This window comes from Thamnophis sirtalis, unplaced genomic scaffold, assembly GCF_051295495.1.
Source record: "Thamnophis sirtalis isolate CommonGarterSnake01/CBP01778 unplaced genomic scaffold, rThaSir2_p1.2 scaffold_11, whole genome shotgun sequence".
Classification (NCBI taxonomy): Eukaryota; Metazoa; Chordata; class Lepidosauria; order Squamata; family Natricidae; genus Thamnophis; species Thamnophis sirtalis.
The window spans coordinates 46,870,681-46,894,689 of record NW_028261391.1 but is presented as its reverse complement, the minus strand read 5'-3'; the positions used below and the strand labels follow the sequence as shown (position 1 = coordinate 46,894,689).

At 37.5% G+C, this 24,009-nt stretch overlaps 2 protein-coding genes across 15 annotated transcripts in view; one reads left to right on the top strand and one right to left on the bottom strand.

The window, feature by feature from the left end:
- Positions 1 to 24,009, top strand: part of ACTR1A (actin related protein 1A) — a 59,497-nt gene that overhangs the window by 26,968 nt on the left and 8,520 nt on the right. For 4 of the 13 annotated variants that reach the window (XM_087725756.1, XM_014073173.2, XM_087725757.1 and 1 more), the window contains one exon: positions 853 to 5,885. In XM_087725756.1, the coding sequence (XP_087581882.1) occupies positions 853 to 876 (24 nt within the window). In that variant the 3' untranslated portion in view covers positions 877 to 5,885. Of the gene's footprint in view, positions 1 to 852; positions 5,886 to 13,702; positions 14,506 to 19,817; positions 19,937 to 22,945; positions 22,991 to 24,009 lie in introns of those variants that run through there. The other 9 variants (XR_015698053.1, XR_015698056.1, XR_015698052.1 and 6 more) reach the window with 5 other exon arrangements.
- On the bottom strand, positions 5,879 to 23,787 carry SLC68A1 (solute carrier family 68 member 1). Of its 2 annotated transcripts, none has more exons than XM_014073172.2 (9): positions 23,411 to 23,787; positions 20,465 to 20,723; positions 19,853 to 19,932; positions 17,672 to 18,121; positions 14,923 to 15,040; positions 12,895 to 12,991; positions 9,795 to 9,966; positions 8,381 to 8,574; positions 5,879 to 7,395 (listed from the first exon to the last, which is right to left on the bottom strand). In XM_014073172.2, the coding sequence occupies exons 2-9, from the start codon at positions 20,627 to 20,629 to the stop codon at positions 7,142 to 7,144; spliced, it is 1,530 nt and encodes a 509-aa protein (XP_013928647.2). In that variant the 5' UTR covers positions 20,630 to 20,723; positions 23,411 to 23,787; the 3' UTR covers positions 5,879 to 7,141. The 2 variants fall into 2 exon arrangements, with proteins under 2 accessions (XP_013928647.2, XP_013928646.2); XM_014073171.2 differs by having other exon boundaries at positions 23,465 to 23,786.

Sequence of the window (24,009 nt, the reverse complement as noted above, 5' to 3'; positions counted from 1 at the left end):
ATAGAAAGGGACTCTTTTAAAGCTAACAAGACTTTGAACTAGAGTCTTGTACTGTATATGGTATACAATAAATTACTGTGGTTAAATAATTGCTCTTTGGGGAAGTTTAAAACAAACTTTTTAATGTGGAGTGGTTAAGGTGTTGGAAGATCCAGGTTCCAATCCTTGCTTTGACATAGAAGTCAGCTAGTTCACTTTGGCCAGTCAAATAGATAGAGATAAAGAGACAGACAGACAGATGGAGAGAGAGGGGGGAGGGGGAGAGAGAGGGGGGGAGGGGGAGGGGGAGAGAGAGGGGGGGGAGATGATAGGTAGGTAAATAGAAAGAGATGATAGATAGATATAGATAGCAGTGGTGGGTTCCAGATCCCGTCGTAACCGGTATGCTGCGATGGAGCTGGGCATCCACCTCGGGTATGCGTGTGTGCACGCATGCGCACCCACTGCCTAGCGATGCTCCAGCTGCTTGGCAGAGGTTGCGCAGGCGCCGTGCACTGCGCATGCAGGCACAAATAGCCCGATTGGCTTAAATACAGGTAAGGAACGAGGGCGGGTGGGTGGGCCCTCCAAAACAGCATTCCAGTACGGTGGCCACTGCTCCCAGCTGTCACCAGTACGCCCATACTGGGGCATACCGCCTGGAACCCACCACTGATAGATGATAAATGGATTTAGATAAATCAAAAGCTGATTATTTTGTTTGCCATACTTTTGAAAAGAAATTTCTGGACATACTTTAATTTTCATTAATAACAAGTTGATGACTATGAGTTTAGTATTATTTTTAGCAAGATTTTTAAAAAGTTATTCCTAATAGTCATGCATCTAACTTCTGTGCTTGTTCCTCTACAGAGGCTCCATCCTGGCTTCACTTGACACGTTTAAGAAAATGTGGGTTTCCAAGAAAGAATATGAGGAAGACAGTTCCTGGGCAATCCACCGAAAAACCTTCTAACCCTGGCAAGTTCAGGGATCTCTTTAGATATTTGTTCTTATTCTTAACTCTCTTTTCTGAATCTCTAAGGGGTTGTCTGTGTATGCATGAATGGATAGATGGGTGCCAGCACACCCTGGACTTCACAGAGCCAAAGGGAAAGCTGGGTTTTGGCTTGACTTCCAATTGGTTGTGTGGGTTTGAGACTTAATACACTGGAAAAATCCCCCCCCCTTTTTTTTTCCTAGGTGACCCACAAACCTTTAAGGGGGAAGGAAGAAAACCCTATTATGTTTCAGAAGAAACTTTGGGTAATATAAAAGTGAATAATAAGATAGAAATAGGAAATGTCAACTAACATTGGATCAAATTTAAATAGGCTGACCAGGTGGAAATTGAGCACAGAAAATGATAGTTATTTCCAGGGCTCAGCAGATATTTTTTAGATGGTTAATTCAGAGCTTTCCTTCCACACCACTTTTTTCCCCTGACATATGCAGAAAAGAGAATAAGCACATTCTTAACTATTACTACTCCATTTACTGCATTGTACATGTATGTATATTCTTAGGCTGATGTGTGTGAATCAGAATCACGATATGATAGTTGGAGCAGTTAATTTTAGGAACTAGTTTATATTGCATGACATAAATCAGAAAGAGCCTTCTTTGTTCTTTTCTAGACAGTTGGTTTTGGCAGCCTGTAATAAAGCAGATGTCATTTAACTAATTGGAAGATGATTCCAAAATGTGTTTGATGGCCCATTCTATTCTTCCTCTGCTCACCATGTCTCTTTTCCCAAACATGTAGTTTCTAAATTAATACTGATTCTTCCTGAAATGCAAAGACATTGTTCCTGTGTCACAATTTCTGCCCAAAGGACCTTCAGCCAAGCTTGGGGGGGAGCCATGCAATTGTTTTCCAGAGTTGTTTTATTTATTGAGAAGTTTTAGTGGTTGCTGAACTATTATTACTATAAATTAGTTCCACCATTTTCTGTGTCCTATTATATTGTATTTGCTCATAGTTTAATACTAGCACTAATGTTTTAACAAAATATTTGTTAAATACTATGAGATCTGTTTGGCGACCCTACTGCATTATTTTTTGATTTGTTGTTTCAGTGAATGCACCACATGAGAAAAATATGAACTGTATCAGAATGTTTGAGTTTAATAGTAATCTACAGAAGGTTGGCATTCTAAAATAATGTCAGCCTCTGATTTTCTATGCTACAGAAATGAAAATCTGCTTTGAACTCATTTTTTATTTTATTTTTTTATATATATTTTGGTGCTTATGTTTTTTTACTTTGCTGCTGAAAACCAAATATTTTTGCATTTTTGTCCATTTAAGTATTTGAAGATTAGGCATCAGGAAAAAAAAGCCTTACATCTACCAATAGTCAAATATTGGAAGAGAAACCGTAGTCAGAAGTAAATATTAAATAACTTGTACTATCCCAGAGGAGAAATACAGAGTGTTTGCTATTAGTATATTATAAATGTGGTCCTGTTGTGTTTTTGGTTGAAAGCCTGTTTTCCTTCTTAGGTTATTAGCATTCTCAGAAAAATTACACAAGAATTAAGTAGGCAAACTGGATATTTAGTGGAATTCTGCCTCTGTTTCAGTGTTCATAAGAGGAAGATCCATTATGGCTGAATGGATGGAGGAAATATAGCTTCTCTTGACAGCAGGCTGATTAGAAATGCATATAATACATATAGTCTTGTGCATTATTCAGCCATTCTTTAGTGTTAAAAATAGGGTAAGACCTAAAGATATAATTCTCCCGAGTATGTTTTGCTTAGTCTCCTTTTAGTGTAAGAGCAGATATATTTTCAGAAGAGTCTAATAGAATTGACTTATAAGAGAGGAAAGCAAACATCTGAATTCAGCAATTCTCGAAGTGTACATAAATAGTTGTGTAGTACAGGAATACGTAGAGTCCTTTGTAGCCATTTCTTCTGTTACAAAGAAAGGATTTGGGGGATAAAGCGATAATGTTCCTTTAATGAATAATATTCAGATTTCACCATTATGTCCTTATCTTCATTAATGAAAATCTATACTGTGACAAGAATGACTCTGCCCATTTAATAATCCTCTAAGATTAAAGAATAGCACAAGGCATTTTCTAGGTTCACAGTTTATTGAGAATAATAGTTACATTAAAAAATAAAATGACTGTACACTACATTTTGTAAGGTTCTTCTAAAATGCTGCTACAAATGATCTCCTGTGTGTTTCTTTATTTCCTGATATTATTTATGGTTTTCTTACCTTGGATGTATCCTAAGCATTTAAGGTGACATTGCTAGGAAATCATATCATCATTACAAAATAACAATCTCCCAATTCAGTCATTGTTTTAATTAAACCTTCCTGAACAAGTCATTTCGTTTGTGATTGGAACTGAAATGAAATTTCTGCTATGCTTGATTCAAAAGTTCATTGCATGCCTAAGCAAGATCTTGAGAAGTTGCTCTGCTTTTATTTTAACTGTTTGCTTTCAGAGCAGAGGCTCAAGCAAGTTCATTGTTGTGTTGATCAAGGCTTGAGTTATAGGTCTGTTTTTCTATACAAGTATACTTTTCCTGTTGGCTCTAAATATGTTCAAATATGGTAGAAGGGGTACTGTCATTAGACAACGTTTAGAAAACTAAAGGGTTAATGCAGGTTTAGAGGCAGTAGCCTAATAAAAAAATATTGAGTATTGTATTAGCTTTTCTTTTGACAAGATTTATGTACAGGGTAACCTGGTATTTCTGATGGAAGACCACAGGACTGGTTTTTCACTGCAGGAAAAGGGCACCTAGCCCGTATTTCTTACCTTGCACTATGATAATGTCACATTTTATTTTAGTTGTATAGCATTTGAAATGTTTGTCCAGTGCAGGCTATTACTTTGGAGGCCTTCAGTCTTACTTGAGTTACTTGAAAAAACAGAAAATTTTAGTATTAATGAAATTGGTACTGTAATTGCAGTAATGAAGGGTCAGTTGGAAATAATAAGGGCTACAGCTTGTACTGGCATGAAGGATGGCAAACCATTACTGTAATTTGTTTTAGTTCATGTTTATGGCTGTATGTTTGTGGAAGTAGCATTCCTATGTATAAACAATCCTTAATTACCCCCTTCTTTTAATTCATGGCAATTTGTTTTGACATCAGAAGCAGTAAAATTGTATACTAAACAGACAAACCCAGCACTGGTTTTATCAGTCTGATGCTATACTTCACACAGATGTGCAAATCACTGTGGGGTATTGCCTACTGTACGTAAATAAAATTATTAATACATAGTGTAATTATTTGATTGGAGAAACTGTTTGATTCAATTAATGGGAGTGATCTTATTTTCTTTGGAATCTTAGACACAAAGCCTGCTTAGTTATCTTGGGCCAATCACTTTCTCTCTACCCTATGAAGGAAGCAGTGGCAAACCACTTCTGGGGGGAAAAAACTATTGCCAAGAAAATTGCAGAGAGTTGGGCAGAATTAAACAGAAGAGAAAATATGGTTTGAGGAGTTGGTGTCCTCTTTGGAAGTAATTCTGTTTGGCTAGAGAGAGAGAAAAGGAGAGGGAGAGAGTAGAAAAAGGGAAGAGGTGAGAGAGAGAAGGGAAAAGGAGAGACAGAAAAGGACAGAGAAGGAAAGGAGACAGAGGAAAGAGGGGAGAGGTGATAGAGGGTGAACAACACACCCGAGGCTGGGTGTGGCAAAAGGTGGCTGGGATGGGAGGATTGAGGTAGGGCTGGGAGGGGCAAATAATTTAATAACCGGTTCTCTGCCTAATGACCTGTTGGGTAGGCATGACTGGGGGGATATCATGTGACTGGGTAGGAGTGACGTTGAGTTGGCCACGGCTACGCAGTCAAACCAGTTATGAAATTATTGGCTCCCGCTGTTTTCTGTGGGAAACGGGTCCAATTGGCTCTTTGAGTGTTTAAGGTTGCAGACTCTTGGTAGCAGATGCAGCCAAATTTTAATCTTCTATCTATTGTAGCGTTCCTTAAGACAGCTAGGATTCTTACATACTAGACAAGCTTTCTTCAGTTTAAAACATTCCAGTGAGTTGGAGGAACATTTCCAGGTTATGCAGCTAGGCTGGCCTAATATAATTGGTATTTTTGTTATTACTGGTATTTTAATGATATACTTGGGTTGGCAGCTTGATTGAGCCTTCTGCCACCAACAGTCTCGGAAAACCACAGTTGGCATCCACCTTCTGACCCTAGCAAGAGGCACTCACATTCCTCGTGTTGGTTTTCTGGCAGTGTAGGAGTCAAAATGCAAAAGGTGAAAATACAACAGGACCACTGCATGACCCTGCACTATAAATGCGTGTGGTGACCAAAGGATTCAGCTATTCCTTTTCCTTAGTGATAAACAAACTCAAACTTGCTGAATAAAGAAAACATGCAGTATAAACCTTTGCCTATCTGAATCAATGTCTGCATTGCTTTCTACTCTGGGCATGTGGGTTGTGCCTGTGCCTGCAGTTTGGCATGCAGGCTAAATCTAGGAAAGAAACCAAGAGGAGATTCCACTGGATTAGTTTTTCCTTCCTTTTTTTTCAGAAAGGAAGGGTAAAAACCCTCAGGGGGGATACGCAGAGAAAGTTTATGATGTAGAAAGACACCATACAGAAAAATGCTCTCACATTTCCTAGCAGGTAATTGTAACTTCTCTTACATGTATAATAATGAGAGAAAAGGGCTTAAATCTGGTTCATATTAAATATATTGTCCTAACTCCAACATTGATATTTGTATACCCTTACAATATTTGTATATTAGCATGATTTGGTGAAGTCAGCCAATAGCCTGAGATGGGAGGAAAATACTTTCTTGGAAAATCATCTCAACATTAACTACCATATAGTCAACAAATCAAACCATCAATGTCTCTCATGCACATGCACACACACATACACAAAACAGATTTTTAAAAGGATGTTTAATGAAATGAAAATCAAGGTAATCAGTATACAAACTGAGAGCAATAAATTATACTGAATCCATCCAACAAGACAAAAGCTGTAAACATTTCATCATCCTGGTCTTTGAAGGCAAAATGGCAGTTGCAGCAGCTAAGGCTACTGTCTAAACAAACTGATACTTGGCACGCACAAAGGAGGATATGATTTGGTCCTGACAGGAAATGTAGCCCAAAACATTTGGGGAAATCAAGGACATTTATGATATATAGGCAATTTTAGGCCATTTCCTGTGATCAGTATTTCTGCAAAAAAAATGATTTCATGACCAGTTCTGCTCAGCTAGTGGCAGCTTTTTTAGAAAGGGGCAGTCTCAGAAAAGCAGAATTGTCAGTCATCCGTGAACAAACCAACATTCGGCACTGGTTCAGTAGAAATGCACAGACCACCAGCCCTTATTCCACCTTTGGCAGAACAAGAGAAAGTGGATTTTCAGCATAACCATTAGGACTAAAGATTGAAAATGCATGTTTTTAATTTCTGACTGCTACATCTGCTTTTAGTACTCTACTTTTAAAAACAAATTTCTATCTTGAACTATGAGTGGGAATGAAGTATATTCATTCTCTTGAAAAGGCAATACATGACCAGTTTCAATATCAGAGAAGCTATTTTACAGAATCTAAGTGCTCTTGCCCACCGTGAGAAATCATTAAGTTACAATTATTTTAACTATTTGGCTAAATCAAGTTTGACTACCAATCCAATGCAAAAAAGAACAGAGCTAATGGAATACTTAAAACCTATCTATCACCTGTGGCAAAGATGTCTGTAAACAGTATATGGAGTTTGTGATACAAAGACCAGAAGGTTGCCAATTTACTCAACTCTAATTCTTCATTAATATGACTATGGGTAATCTGATTGCTTAGCTCCCTAGCCTGGAAATGAATTAGTATCAATATGAACAGCAAGTAATTGATAAAATATTTTTTAAAATACAAGGCAATCACTTTTTCTGGACAGTCTTGGATACAGAAGATACAAACTTTGAAAACTTTATGAATTCTACAAGACTGACTGGACCCTGGACAGCCTCACAAAAAATTTCAAGATAGTTCAAAAGCTTCCATTTATTTTCCACTAGCCAATGCTGATCTGAAGAAGATGTAACGAACTCGTTTACTCCCACTTTTTCCTTTTTAAATGGGTCATGCAGTCATCAACAGTGGGAAGATGCCGCTCGCTGTTATCTTCACTCTCAATTAAATAGTCTTGATTTCTCGAGAGTGACTCTCTGTAAAAGCTTGACGTTGAGATTTCACTGTCTGAAGGCGTCTGCCGTGCAAGCTGAATTGTGACCAGGTGAGAAGCTGTAGTAAAGCACAAGTCATAGGGACAAAGACAAGGAGGTAGAAGCAGCCCTGGCGTAGAGTGGGTTTCCAGGCTACACTGGAAGCCAACCTTGGCTGGGCACTCACTATACTGCTCAAGGGATCCCGTTGAAAAATGTCATAACCTGGGTCAAAAAGAAAGATGAGATTGAGAAGTTGGGTCAACAAGAAAGATGGGAATGATTTCAAGAATTGAGAAGGTCTCATCTGATTTTGTCATTTACGAAAACATTTCTTCATTTCTTTCCCTATTATATTCATATACTTCTACTTCAACAGCCCTCCTGATGCCTCCATTATCTGCTTTTGTAAAAATAATGAAGTCGGCCTTGAGCAAGTTTTCAATATTTATAACCAGGACATTATTTGAATGGCCATTTACTTCTTTGTAAGTCTACCTGAATCACAGAGTAAAAAGTAACAGTTCTCCTGATCAAACAAACGTAAGGTGTGTCCTGCCTGTTCCCTCGGTTTAAAACCAAAACTTATTTCTTTCTCTTTTTTTAGCAAAAATAGTAAAAACAAGTGAGTAGGGGCCAAGTGGCAGTGAGGCAGGGCATTCTGTTCACTTTTATACTGCGACTGCACTTCTCAAGAAGATCCTTCAATAGAAATACAGATATTTCCCTGCATGAAGTGATCTTAGCAAAACAAAAGAAAATGAAATTCTCTTAAACAATAATCTTTAAAAGTTTAGATTAAAATCTTTTCCATCAAGCATATTTAGTGATAGAAAACCCCCATTCCTTTTGGGGGTGCCTATTGGGTATGAGATTTATTCATGAACAAACAATCCTAAGTTTGCTCCTTTCAATCAGAAAGCTCTCTGGTGTGGTATCTAGAAAAGCAAAACATGAACCACTCCATCACTAAGGGAAAGGGATTTTCTTCTGTAGATTCACAATTCAGCAGAAAGGACGAGCTTAAGAGGAACCACTGTGCTGTTTCTTTTCTAGACCTATTCTAGACATTCCCAAGAAAACATAATCTGACAATAAAAAGCAGAACAATGAATATTGTCATTGCTGATGTGTTGTCTGCCCAATCAGAAAAACTATCAGTTATCCTGCTCTGCTATTCCCTCCAATTCCCCCACTGCCCTTCACCTACCAGTGTAAGCAGAAAGCAGCCAGGTGCCAATCAAGGGGGCAAAGGTTTGGCCTGGTTTGGTTACCAAGGCCACCATGCCAAATAAGAGGGCTGAGGCAGCCTGCTGCCTCCGATTTAGCACCAAGTCTTCATCCACCAAGTCAGACACTACCAGGTTCAGCAATTTGCAAGTCCCTTCAGTAAATACACGGTTACTAAGGAAAAAGAGAGGGAGGCTGTTAACAGAAAGCACTAGCATCAGGCTAAGAGAAATTCCAGTTCTTTCTTGGCTGATTTGAAACAACTGGGAGTTAACTCGGTGCAAGAAACTTTGCTTGATTGCTTATGTGTATGTATCTATAAATATACTGTATGTGTTTCTGTCGGTGCATGTACATGAATACAACTGAAGACAGCTGGTACAGGTTTTTTGTTTTTTATTGGCCTTCATTCCTAGATTGACTACTGTAGATATTCAGAAAAAGATCCATAAAAGAAACACAAAAGAAGCATGTGGGAAAAGGCTCTACTTGCAACCCCCCACAGCTCCCTCCAAAATTTATCATCATAAAGTGTAAAAGTTCATTTGTACAATTTTTAATATTTCTTTGTAATTAAAATATGAAAAAAAACACTTTGGAATATCATTACCACCGAGGTGAGATTGTTCCTAACCCTATTGTTCACCTGAAGGTGCTGAAAACCTGGTTTTGCCATTAGGCCTTGGGAAATAGAAACCTGCAAAATTGCTGCATTGTGGATTTTGACTGTACTCCTCAGTGTTTTCTAATTCTACCTTTTAATTGTCCTAATTGTTTTTTGCTTTTGCTTTTTTAATAATAGTCACATATGTGAGAGGGCAGCCATATAAATTCAATCGATCAATAAAAGATTTGATAAGTTTCTCTAGGACATAAAACATCTATTTCTTTTCAACCTTCCCCACAATTAAAAAGGATCAAATTTACCATAGCCTATTCATACATTTCTTAATACATTCACATTTCCTGTAGCCATCAGAATCTGACTTTAATGAAAAATAAAAATAATCATAATGTGGTCCCTAGCCAAAAAAACCCAAAACATCTGTCCCCACGTTAATATGCTTTTCAGCATGGCATCAATTCTGTTCACCAACTCTGTTCACCAAATCATTAGCCGCAACTCCTCATTCCTCAAGAGCTAGATTTGTAATATTAAAAAAAGATGAAAAACCCACTGAGCTTCAGAAAACTGATCCTTCACAAGTTGAATCATCCCCAAAGAACATTAGTATCTCAAGAAATATAAATAACTAAGCATGCACCCAGAATTCAAACGTTAGCTTCACTTTCTATGACGTCAATCTATGTCTAATATTTTATCATAAGGGGCCTAGTCCATTGTGTTTACCTAGCCCAATTCTCCAGTGCCATAGCAATATAGCAATAAATACCTGGCTATGAAGAAACAGAGCAGGTAGATCCAATCTGGTCCAGCAAAGAGCATTATTACACTGAGCAACAGTTTCAGGAAGAAAAGCCCTCGCACCACAGCATATACGCCCCATCTCCGGCAGAGAGAGAGGAAATAGAGGTTGTTGAGATGAGGAGCCACGTAGGAAACACCTATGACAAAGAATAAATAAAGGAGGGTCAGAGCTTAATGGCACAATCTTTATTTATTTACAGTACAGAAGTTCCTGGACAGAATCTTTCCCCATCTAAAGGAAGTGTAGGAAAGGAGACCTGCCTAAAATCCTGAAGTTAATACCAAACTAGACATGTTTTTCTTTTCTTGGTAATGACTTCATTCGCGTTTACATACCTAGCAAGAAATGAAGAAATAAGCATACATTCTGAATAAACCAGCTAAAATTACTTTGGGGGCCTTTGATTTTAAGAACTCAAAGCATAAAATGGACCTGATTTCACTACATTAAATAACATTTTTAGCAGCACAAACTAGACATAATTTTATAACAAATCATGTTCCTCCTTTTACAATAGCCGCATTACCTTAATCAATCAATCATAATAAAGGATTGATTGATTGATTGATTGAAGGAAAGAAAGAAATCAGATTAATGTCTGATTCTTTCTCCTCCAATCAATATATCAACCTTTATTATGGTTAAAGATTAAGGTGGGTGTGCTACAAAAAAATTGAAAACAAAAATACAACATACAAAAATAAAATTATATAAAAAGCTAGAAAGTATAAAAACAAAATTCTTTAAAAAGTCTAAAAAAAATTAAAGCAATAAACGGACATTAAAAGATACAGTTAATAGTATTGTCGGTATTAGAAATGCTGATACATTGTATTATTTCAATATAGTGATGTTTACAGCTTAAGAGTATTGAAAATAGAGAAAAATATTCTGTCAATACTATGATTTAAGATAACAATATTACAATTATCAAATCTAGATTATTTAGAACATAACATTGAGAAAACCAGTACAACTTGCACTGAATTATGATATAAAACTTCTGAATGTAAGCTAATTATTGAATATTAAAGTGCCCATTATGTTCTTACTTGGTATGCTTGTGACTGTGCTTGTGCTAATGAAAGGGAGGCAGGGGGGGAAACAGAGAAAATTTAACAAGAATTGAAATATCCAAAATAAAAAATAGAAGAAAAATAAAACATAAAAATAAAAACAAAACATTGGATTTCTAGGTTCTAATATTTTGCAATATTTGCAAAAATGTAAATGTGATTATATTTGCTAGGCTACATGATAGGTTTTATATGTGGGACCAATTCTGGCTTAAATTTAGTGACATTTCTATTCTGTATGTGTATTGTATATGTTTTGCCGTTGTCTCATATTCTCCAAGTGAAGTTAACGTTTCTGATCAAATAGCCATGTCTTTCTTCCAATGTGGGGCAAAACTTATTCTTCTTACTGTAAGCATATATTTTGTTCAATTAGAATGATTTTTTTTTTGCTTTTTTTCTGAGATTATTCCTAATAAATTGTGTCTTCATTTCAAATATAAATCCCAAGGTTTTCTACATAAAATCATGCAAGACTTTCTAGTACTTTTGTGACTTTTTACAGGTTTATCACCTGTGGTACAATGTTTTTATGTTTCAGGGCATTTCCAATATTTATTTCTAAATGATTGGTCTATCTTAGCTATTGCTGATAGAGTTTGTATAACACCTGTAAAACATTTTGCACCAATTTTCCTTTAGATTATAACTTGCCGCAAATTTTATAGATTTAGTCCAAAATTCTTTCCATTGCTGGGTAGAAATTCACTACTACAGCCTTTGAAATTAAATCATTCTATTTTCTGATCACTGAAAATCCATGAAAATCAACAGGACCCTTTGGTAGATGCCATGAGTATGACAATAAGCTTTCTTCCAGAGACAGGAAAATTGAAACATGCATAGAAGTTTTTCTGACTATTCATTTTGGTTCTTTTAACCAAATAACATGTCAGTTTCTGCAGAATAGGTCATGTTTGGTCTTGTTGTGTACATGGTTTAGATTACATGAATTCAAGTTTTATATAAACTAAAAAGCCTTCCACAGTGACTTAAGTAAACATTGATTGATTCCTGCTAAGCAAATGCCTTTGCATAGCACTGACATCTCTAAGAACTTTTTCCATTTAAAATGGAATAAATATTTATGATAAGTAGTAGAGTTTGAGGTTTGTTTTGTTTTAAAATTTAGAGGTCCAAATTTATACTAAATCGACCTCATTCTGCATGATTCTATATCCTGGATTCATTCTAGACTAAAAAAAAGAACCCCGTACTAAATGATTTTTAAAAAAATATTTAAAAATAATCTAGATTTTTTTTAAAATTAAAGCTCTCATAACACACCCAATGTGAATGTCAGTTAGGGATTCTGAAAATATTAATCCAAAACTCCTGGAAGAAATAAATTTGTCTGATCCTTGAACATTGGTTTCCATACAGGTCTGAACTATACTAATATGACAAAGTGATAGTACTTTAGTATCACTCATTTATGAGAGAGGGAGAGAGGGTGGTAAGGAAGGAGAGATCACTAAACAACTTATTAGCTACAATAAGCATATCCAGTAAACAGAAAAAGAACTATGAGGATACAGGAAAATGTAATGGAATTCTGTCTGGTTGACTTCTATCCTATAGTCTTGTTACTGGTCCTATTGGTTTTCATGGAATTCACACACAAAGAATATATATAACGCTACCTTTAAAAGACTATACTATTCGTCATACTTAATTAAGAGAATGACCAGAACTAACTTACATAATTTGGATCTATACTATTGGATGCTGTGTTATATCTGTAAAGTTTCTTTTTTTCAAGAGAAAGAAATAAAAAAAAGTAATTCCAGAAAATGATTCAGCTGAAGTCCTCTTTTCTACCTTTAAAAAGTAAAAATATCCATTCTCCAGACTAGCTTTACCTGTTTCATGCCCCTAAATGTGCCCAGGTAGCATGGTCATTATATGTTGCAGTTGAATATATCTGCAGAACAATTTCTGGAAAGCAAGAATCTATGGCTGAGCAGTGCTTCCTACCTTGGACTTACCTAGAAGAAATGATCCCATTGAAAGGGAGATGCGATCAGACAGCAAATGTTCCAGGAACAGAGGGAAGAAATTGCTGTTAAAGTGGCAATGAAAAACCTGTAAAACACATTAATAAGCTCTATAAAAAGACAATTAGAGAACAAATAAACACGCTCTCCTTAATGCAATATCGGCCCCACAAGAATAAATATTCAAGCCAGTTCAGTGGGCCTGTATTAGATCAGAAAGAATAAAATCTGTTCCAGAGAATGATGGAACCCAGTAGTTTATATTGCACAATTGGCTCTAAATAAGCCCTTTGAAAGGAATAACTGCAAGATTACTGCAATATGCTCTACATGGGCTGCCCCTGAAGAACATTCAAAAATTTCAACTGGTGCAGAATGCAGATGTCTAGATAGTAAATGGGCCAGATACATGGCACACATAGCACCAATTCTGTGCGAGCTGCATTGGTTACCGGTATGTTTCAGGATGCAATTCAAGATGCTGATTGTACATGGCTTACGATGGGGTTACCAGAAGGATTTCCTTTTTCCAAGTTTCTCTACCCATTCAACTCGATCTAGCCATGGTGGAGATCCTGTCAGCCAAACAGTGTTGGCTGGTGGGGATTAGAAGATAGGCTTTTTCTGCAATGATCACTGCTCTATGGAACATCCTCCCTTCGGAAAGTAGAATGGCCCCAACTCTGTCAGCCTTTCATAAGACCCTAAAAACCTGGCAGGAAAATATTCTCACACAAGCCTGTCTTGACATCAGGGTGACAACAATATTCTAAAAAAAGCTGTGCTTTATCACTTTCAGGATGCAGCTGCTGCTGACTTCATAACACAACTGTCAGCCTCTGTTTTGCTGCTTGCTTTTTGGCTGCCAGTGAAACGGGGGGGCATGGTATTTGGGTGAGGGAAATAATCTGTGCAGGAGGACTGTTAATTGGGAGTTCTCACCATTCGTTTGCGCATGTGGAAGGAGGGGAGTTTCCCGCCAAGGCCAACTGTCCGGCATACCAACCTGATGATGATTTTTGAAGTTGTCTCCCATCTGACAGCTGTGGTGATATATGATTGGACTGGGGACTGGGGTACCAAGGGGAGGGGAATGAATCATGTATTGATATCTAATGCTTTCGCGCCTATTGCTCAGATCCAGCTTTGCTTAGCTTCTAATTACTTATAATCAGTAAAAGTACTCTTAATTCTGCAAAATGGAGTTGAGTGGTTTCTTTCTTGGTTATTAAGTGAAGAAGCTGTGACAACAACAATTATTTGTACCACGTTATATAGTATTCAGGCTGTACATTATTTTTGCTAATATGTAAATAAACCAGAGTCTGCACTGCCAATTAATACTGCATCGACATCTGCAAATGCTAAGAACATCCACTCATCATATAACAGGAATGCCATGTTTGAAGACAGAATGGCCTCATTAGCCTTTTCTCCTGTAATATGAAAGTATACTGATGAAGAATGCAGAAAAGGAACCTTTGTTCCATTGCACACAGTAACTTTTGAAGATTAACTTCAAATTTATTCCCAAAAGGAAAGCATTACTTTTCTCTTAATGAAAAAAGCACAAAACATTTAGAATTCTCAAGAATGTTCTTATCCCACCATACAAATTATTTTGTCTGAGAAACAGGAAACTGGAAAATTATCATAAATTTTTCCAGTAGCTGACTTGTCACACATAGTCAAGAGGAGACTATTAGTCACATTCATTATGAAATCTTTCAACACAATTTCCTAATTCCAAATTTCCCAATCCATTGCTTTCTAGAAGTGTTGGAATTATAGTTCTTAGAAATCTTAGCCAACATGCTCCTGAACCAGGCTGGCTGAGAATTCTGGTAGCTGTAATTTAAACATAATATTGAATACAGAGACAGAAACAATTATCAGAGATTTATGAAATTATCTGAAAGATCACCAACACTCTGCTGGATAGAATCCCTATCAATGTACTAACTGGGCTTTTGGCTAGCAGCCAGTATTGTTTTGTTACAGAGACTATGCAACCCCTACCTGCATTAAATTCATGGAGACAAACCATAGAAAATTGTGATGTCTGGAAAGCTGTTTGAGGTACTCGGCCAGTGTGATTCTTTTATCTTGATTTCTAGAAGGATGATCAATGTATAATCTGCAGGAACAAATTCCACATTTTAAAGATAGCCAATATAATGAATTCAGATCCTTATCTTCTTGAACACTTATTAGGTAGAGAGGATAAAGTTCCAAAACAATCATATCATGCAAGAACAGGATACAAATGAATAATAATCTCTGTCTTGTCTCTTTATCTAGTATTTTTATCAGTCACCAAACCAAAAGCAACATGGAATACAATTTGTTTAAAAGAGGACTTCAGTAAAACTTTCAAGGTGAATTTGTCACCATTTTGTTACAGGAGGCAAGCTCCATCTCTATTTACAGGGTTCATTTCAAAAGTGCTCAAGAATTATACAATAAGCTTGAGGCCATTTTGCAGATACTGATATTTTGTTTCATTTTTCTGTATCTCTCAATATTAAAGCTAAAAACTTCATGGGGAAGGATAGCGGTCACAAGGAAAAATAGACAATTATCATCAACTGTATTATATCAGAAGGGGAGAGCCTAGTGTCCTTCAGATATTTTGAGCCTCACCTTCCCCTTGGGCAGGGGTGTCAAACTCGCGTCATCACAGTGTTGTCACATGACATATCGGGATTTTTTCCCCTTCGCTAATCTGAATGGGGGTGGAGCCAACATGTTACACATCCGGGCCATGAGTTTGACACTCCTGCTCTTAGGTTATGCCGACTAGATCTGATGGGAATTACAATCCCTAATTTTTGTATGACAGGCTTTATAAGAGCCGAGGTGGCGCAGTGGTTAGAGTGCAGTACTGCAGGCCACTTCAGCTGATTGCTATCTGCAGTTCGGCGGTTCAAATCTCACCGGTTCAAGGTTGACTCAGCCTTCCATCCTTCCGAGGTGGGTGAAATGAGGACCCAGATTGTGGGGGCAATATGCTGACTCTGTAAACCGCTTAGAGAGGGCTGAAAGCCCTATGAAGCGGTATATAAGTCTAACTGCTATTGCTATTGGTATTATCTATTAAATTATATTATAAATTATTCAGAGAGACGGTTTATCATGGTGTTAGGACACCAAAGGAAAAACCAAGTGTCTGTAAGGTCTGGTTGTGCCTTAAGCACTAAGCCAACTGGGTAACTTTGGAACAGTTACAGTCTCTTAGAGGCTGAAAATCTGGGTGTGTCTTAGCCATAGGATGGGGGTAATGGCAAAGCACTACTGAAAACCTTGCCAAAAAAACTGCAGGGACTAGTCCAGATAGTCACTGGAAACAAACAAACAAAGAAACAAAGAAGAAAGAGATGAGACCTGATTTTGAATAAAAGGAGATAGTGAGCACACGTTAAAATATTGTATTTAAAACATTACAAAAAGTTTAAAAGAAAAGCTAAATATTAGCCAGATGTTTTTGAGAAATCCAGTTAAATAACTTTAGTTAATTGCAAAGCAGCTAGTTTTTAGCATTACATATTTTATTTGACTATCAGAAAAAGCCCTTACGTATCAGAGTGAACAGGCTTCTTATGCACAAACCTTTCACATATATGGATTAAACGCATCCAATATTCAGAGAGATTAAATACGAAATCCAGTTAGAACAACTTCATACTTCATCACCCATCTCCTCCCACGTATGACTGTAACTTTGTTGCTTGTATCCTTACAATTTGTTGTTTCCTAGTATGATTTGATTGTTTATTTGTACCCTATGACTTTTATTAAGTGTTGTACCTTATGATTCATGATGAATGTATCTTTTCTTTTATGTATACTGAGAGCATATGCACCAAAGACAAATGCCTTGTGTGCCCAATCACACTTGGCCAATAAAGAATTCTAGCTAGCTATCTAGCTAGCTATCTCACTAGCTATCTATTCAGAAGTGCTGAAACTGTATTCCGATATACTGTATTTTTTTGGAGTATAAAACGTACCCTTTTCCCTCAAAAAGAGGCTGAAAATCTGGGTGTGTCTTATACACTGAATACAGCATTTTTTGCCTCCTGAAATCCCACCCCCTTCACCAAAATGGCTCTGCATAGCCTTTAGGAGGCTTGCAGAGTGCTCCTGGGGACTGGGGAGTGCAGAAATGAGTGAAAAACGGCAGTTTGTTGTTCACTTTTGGGCCTCCCAGCCCCCAGGAGCACTCTATAAGCCTCCTAAAGGCTATACATGCCCTTTCTTTTGACAAAAAGGGCCGTTTTTTGCTTGCTTTTGTCCCCTCTCCCCCGGAGCACTCTACAAGCCTCCTAAATGCTATTCATGCCCTTTTGGGGGGGGGGGGAAATGGGTCAGTTTTTACGAAAAACAGGGTGTTTTGCAGAATGCAAAACCTTTTTTTTTAGTTTGCCTCTTCAAAACCTTGGTGCGTCTTATACTCCAGTGCATCTTATACTCTGAAAAATACGGTAGTTTAATAATTTAAAATTTCCACTACAAACCATGGAAAGCATGGTTCTTTGGTTTCACACCAATCATGGATCTGGAAGCTCAATCATGTGCTGCTTTTTAAAAGAACCTGCACTCTTCAAATTTTAAGGAGATGGAATTTTTAAAAGTCTTTAGTCATTTCTTTCACAAGGAATAAAACAATACTTGGAAAAAGCGGTCACTGTTTACCCACAACATTTTTTATACACTGAACAAGTTATTTAAAATGAGAAAAGATACTAGACAACCAAACACCACTCACTCTTTTAATGCTTCGTTTTCATCCCATTTCACATGTCCATCTGTCTGAAGCCACTGCCTCAGTAGCCATGTTGCCAAGGTAAACCCAAGTGCTGAGCAGAAAGCTAGAGCCACACAGAACACCCTGAAGGAGAAGAAGTCCTCTTTGTTCCACACAGCATAGGACATAAAAACTGAGAGGGAGCCAATGGCACTAAAGAGTGAAGAGTAGAAGTTGAGGTCAGTCCTATCCTTTGCAGACACGGCGAGATCAGCAAGCAAGGCATTCTGGTTTAGATCCACCACAGTAAGGAAGCTGTCATAGAGGCAGAGACAGATAAGGAATTGTAAGCCTGGGTTGGCCCAGGCAATCCAAAAAGCCAGAAATGACACAGCAAATAATGGACCATGGCATCTTAGAGCTTTGAGTCTCTTTGAAACAACTTCTGGAGTGGAGATTGCTATTCCAGACCTAAAAAGAAAAAAAAAATATAGTCTATGAAAACTGGTTGAGCTTCACTCATTCATTTTTAAATTAGGCATCATCTTTTTGGCCAAATAAGCTAATTTGTCGCAAGTATTGATTCAAAGTTTCTTCCCTGACATTCCCCTTTTGCTGGAAACTGTCATCAGAGACTGGCACACAAGTAGAAAATAACATCAAATTTATCTTTAAAGAGTTGGAGGTCTTTCTCCAAACTAAAGAAAAGGAACATTTTGATATAATCTAGGCCTTTGAAAGGTTGGTCCAAGGGATAAGGGACTGACCTTAAAAAGGTAAAGATAAAGGTTCCCCTCACACATATGTGCTAGTTGTTCCCGACTCAAGGGGACAGTGCTCATCTCCGTTTCAAAGACAAAGAGCCAGCGCTGTCCGAAGACATCTCTGTAGTCATGTGGCCGGCATGACTAAACGCCGAAGGCGCACGAAGTGCTGTTACCTTCCCACCAAAAGTGGTTCCTATTTTCCTATTCAAATTGCTAGGTTGGCAGAAGCTGGGACAAGTAAGGGGAAGTCATTCAGTTACGTGGCACTAGGGATTTGAACCGCCAAACTGCCAACCTTTCTGATCGACAAGCTTAGCATCTTAGCCACTGCGTCCCTGAAGGACTGACCGTATACCAACCTATATTGATATAAGAGGGTAAGCTTGATTACTTCTCAGCCTGGGAAACTTACAGGGAAACTGAAAACAAAAGATATGCATCTTAAGAGGAAAAAAAATTCTTGCCATTCAGTAGTAAAACAACCTTCATACCGTATTTTTCAGACAATAAGACGCACCAGTGTATAAGACACACCAAGATTTCGAAGAGGTAAGTAAGAAAAAAAAAATTTTGGGTCATCCCCGGCCCCCAGGAACACTCTGCAGGCTTCAGCAGGGCTGGGGGAAGGCAAAAACGACCACATTTTTCACCTAAACGGCGGTATTTTTCCTTTCCCCAGTCCTGCTAAAGCCTGCAGGGTGCTCCTGGGGGGGTGGGGAAAAGCAGAAACATCCCCATTTTGATGGAAAACAGCCCATTTTCCACCAAAACGGGGGCATTTTTCCCTTCCCCAGCCCTGCTGAAGCCTGCAGAGTGTTTTTGGGGGGTGGGGAGAGGCAAAAACACCCCTTTTTGGTGAAAAAATCCTGTTTTTCACAAGAATGGGATACGGGGGGCAAAAATGGCTTTATTCGGTGTACCAACATTTCCACGCTCTTTTAGGGGGGGAAGGTGCGTCTTATACTCCGAAAAATACAGTAGCTATCTTTTTTTCTGTAGAGCTTCCAATTTTATGCTAGTTTCTGATTAGGGTGTCTGAATGTCTGCAAGATGCATTACTAGTAGTGTGAAATCTGACATGTTTAATGAAACATAATTGTAAGAGCCAAGGTGGCGCAGTGGTTAAATGCAGCACTGCAGGCTACTGCTAGATCAGCAGGTCAGCAGTTCAAATCTCACCGGCTCAGGGTTGACTCAGCCTTCCATCCTTCCGAGGTGGGTAAAATGAGGACCCAGGTTGTTGGGGGCAATATGCTGACTCTCTGTAAACTGCTTAGAGAGGCCTGAAAGGCCTATGAAGCGGTATATAAGTCTACTGCTATGAAACATAATTGTAATTATTACATTCTTTGAAATATCTACTGTCAATGAGCTTCTCTCTGTCTTCCTATGCTGTTTAGACTTTGAAGCAGGACATAAATGAAACTCTACTTACTGCTGGGTGCTAAGAAAAGCTCTGTCACTCAGCCAGCCAAACAGAGGATCATTGAGGCTGTTCCAGATCAGAAAAACAGTCTACGAAAAAAGAAAAAGAATATGACTTTGATACTGAAATATTTAACCTAATCTATTATCTTACAAGTTAGCCATGCCTATATTGGGAAGTATAACCACAATAATTGAAATGCCTATATACATACCATTTTAAGGAGTTGCTTGAAAGTACACCAAGAGTGTCCTCACAAGATGCAAAGCACTTTTATCGATTTTGAATCTGAATATTGCATACCTCTAAGAATCTAGTGTCAGATTCTTTCAGACTAATTACTGTGCTCTGAAATTATTTATTACTGCAACTCATTTTAAACTACCCAGAATTCTAGCAAGCTATATTTTTACATTTTACTGTCACTGAATCTTTACAACCAATGCAAATGCTATAGCACACATATGTTTGCCACGTTTGCATACATACTGGCTAATCAATAGTTCACGCATCTTCTATGATAACTATTCCATAATACATTATAATTTATTTAATTTCTGAAATGTCACATGCTATTACATGAAAGGAAGGGCTAATGCTGATTTTCAGTTAAGAACTTACCTCCCCAATCCAAAAGGAAAGTTTATCAATTTTATATATAGAAACAAAGGTGTCCACATAGTAGAGGAGAAACACATTATGCAAAATTGAAATAAAGAGAGACAAGGATCCATAAACTACTCCAACGGGGAAGTTGAACAGGCAAGCTAAAAGCTTCAAACCCATGTTGATTTACATTCTGGATGTCACCTCCAGTTCCAAAATGACCTCTCTGTCCAGTACTTGCTGGTTTGTCGGTGGGACCAAACCATGATTAACTCTGTTTGGACAGAAAAGAAGAAATTGCACAATTTAGTGTATAGGTTAGATACATTACCTAGTCCACTTTCAAAGAAAGAGACAAGTTAAATTGCAACAAGGAAACCAACTTCAGCAAGTCTTGCTCTGGGCTTCAAAACCTACATAAGATGTAGGAAAGGAAATTTATAATAGGATTTATACATACAGTAAAAAAGGAATAATGCATCCCATGACAATAGATTTCAGATCAAACTGACTGCTCAGTAAGCTCTATCGTACTTTGTTTGGATATTTATATACATCTAATACAAATCAAGCCTACTTTTCTGCTGATACAACTTCATAATTCTCAACTAAGTATATAAAATCATTTAAAATTAATTTAAAATTAAAATAATTTAAAATTAAACAAACTACTAGAATGTCTTAAGCTTGTACAATATCACAGATGCATAGTAGCGGGATTGGATGGGGATGATGGAAATCATACTCTAATTTGAAAGGCAGCTAAATGAAGTATTACTAATATTAAATAGGAAGGGATGCTAAATGCCTAGCTTTTTAAAAATATAACTTTTAATGTGCTAATTTTATAACACATAACAGCCATCTTCCCATACATGGCACTTCCCAGACTCCTTGAGCTATAGGAGCTTGAATTCCCATTTTTTGTGCAGGCTATGTTCACACAATATGTACATTCAAGGTTAGCTGGATCAAGGTTTCCTCAATTTTCTGGATTGATATAATACATGAATTATTAACTAATCACACAGAATGAGTTCTTACAATATCCAAGAAATGGAAAATTTCCTTCCAAGTCTTTCAGTATGTTGTCCAATGCAGCTACAGGCTAACTTCTGAGATATTTTTTTTGTTTTTGCATAGAGGGTTTATCCCCTTTCTGGGAGAAAACTAGAAACACACCAGGCTTATATGCTGTTTACAGAATTACATGTCTCTTGAAAGCACAAGTTATTTGCAAGACTCCTTTCAAACGAATATGGCAAGCTTAAAGATCAAATAGGATGAAATACATGAACTACAATACTTGAACTTCAGCAGTCCATTTGGCACATTGGTACATAATTGCCTTAACTTGAAGACATTTGGAGATAACATATTTTTTAAAAAGAAACAGTTTTTGCATTGGAATGGCGTTTTCTAAATTCAGAGTAAGGTTGACCTTTTGCAATTCAATCTATATAATTCTACTTCACCATAATGTGAACAGAATTATGAACTTTAAAAATCCAAATAGGAACCTAATCCAGCATCCTGGAAAGGACCGAGAGAGGGTAGGAAAAATTTAAAATAGATTCTTAAATATATTTAAAATCAAGATTTTCACAGGCAAAATTGACCTCCAATTATAGTCAGCCAGATAAACACTACTGTACTATCTCACAAAGTATAAGTTAAACTGAAACAAGGAAATTGTTTCTCATTTGTCAGCAATATAATATGATCTATTTCCTCTTGCAAGAAACTAAAGTCGACATTTTGACAGTTATAATGAGAAGCATTTTCAGTCTAAAATTTTAGTCAAAATGTTGCTTATCTAAGCTATTAATTGGAAGCAAATCATAGTATTCATATTTTAAAAAATGCTTGGCAGCTTAAGTCAACTATAAAACTCCACTATGATTCATGGACTTAGTACATTGTTTGAACATAAAAAAAATACATGAAAGTTTTTTGGCTGGCATGAATGTTCAATGTTTAATTGGCTCTTGGAATCTCAACACTATTTTTTTCAGAGAAAGAAAAGGCTGTGCCTTGTTCTATGACTAGGTCATCTATTTTAAAAATAAAGTGCTCAGGAAGAGTTACCTGTTTGTTTTGTCGACATAATTTTTTTAAAGAGAAAGAGAAAAACAATGGCAGGAAGATTCCCTTCCCGGGTCAGTTTTCTGAAAATAATCACAACTGAAATCTGTGGGGAAACAATGCCAGGAGCCATTAGTTTGAGGCAGGAATAAATGGTAAAAGAAAGCAGACCTGGTAGGCAGCACTGGCATCAGGTGATAGACACTGCAAACTGCTAAGGTTGCTGCTACAAAAACTTTAAAAAAAGTGGGGTGAAAGGCCTGTTTTGAGGTGGTGAGAATTTCATGCACAAGCAGGTAATTGGATGCATATATCTGCCTTTCAGCCATGCTGTTTTCCACAGGAGTATAACAGGAAAGTGCCACATAGCACATCTGTATATTTACAATCCAGTTTTCTTCTTGTGTACAGGCTTCCGGTATCTAGACGAGTGTTTCTCAACTTGGAAACTTGAAGGTGGGCAAGACTTCAATTCTCTTATATATATGCAGGCTGGGGGATTTGGGGAGTTAGAATCGACAGGTCTTAAAGTCGCCCAGGTTAAGAAACACAAGTCTAGGTCTTTGCACCGGATAATTATTTGGGAACCCAAATGGGAGTTCAGGAAGCATCCTTTAGCTCTGCCTGCCAATATGATCCATTATCGAAGAAGCCGCCAAGAAACGCCTCAAAGGGCGAGTGGTTTCGCCTAATGCAGGGCAAGAATCTGCAATCTACAGGAAATCACAAAGAGCTAACCGACCACCGAGAAAGAAACCGCTTTAGGAGAGGCAATTCTTTAAAATTAGGATTAAGATCGAATGACTGAGAACGAACATTCTTTCAAAGAAGAAAGATGAGGCAGATTTTTTACAAAGAGTTTGAAGAGATATTTACTATAAACGAAGGAGGGGGATAACCCTCAAGGAAATCACGAAGAGTTTTGCCTACCCAGCCATCGCTAACCGAACTCCGCCGGCATCTACAGCTCGATTTTGCCCGTTCCGTTTTTCAGAATCGCGCAGCCGTACTTCACTTCTCAGGGGACGATCTCCGGAGTTTCGAGTGACGTTACCAGGACGGCCATCTTTAACACTGAAGGAGGCGAAGCTTTAAATGCCATGTTTGGTCTGGGCAGTGATAATAGCGCTACAAAGAAACGTTCGGTAGAATTAGTTCATTGTCAGGAAAATGGTGGTGGTTGGAGTGATGGGACTAATTTTACCGAGATCCATATACTTTGCGTCCAACTTCAGGATGATTTCTTCCCGGTCTTAATTTTTTTAAGTATATTGTAAATGCTGTGTTATAATTGCAGGTTGTTGTTGTCCTATAAGATTTTCAAACGTATGTAGGGCATCATGGAGATGATATGCAAATCGGTGACGTGGGATAATGGTGTGTGTGTTTTAAAATATAAATCATTAAGTTAGAAATGTTTCAGTATTTGCTCAGTTCATTTGGATTCCAATGTAGCAGCCACCAAAACAAGATCT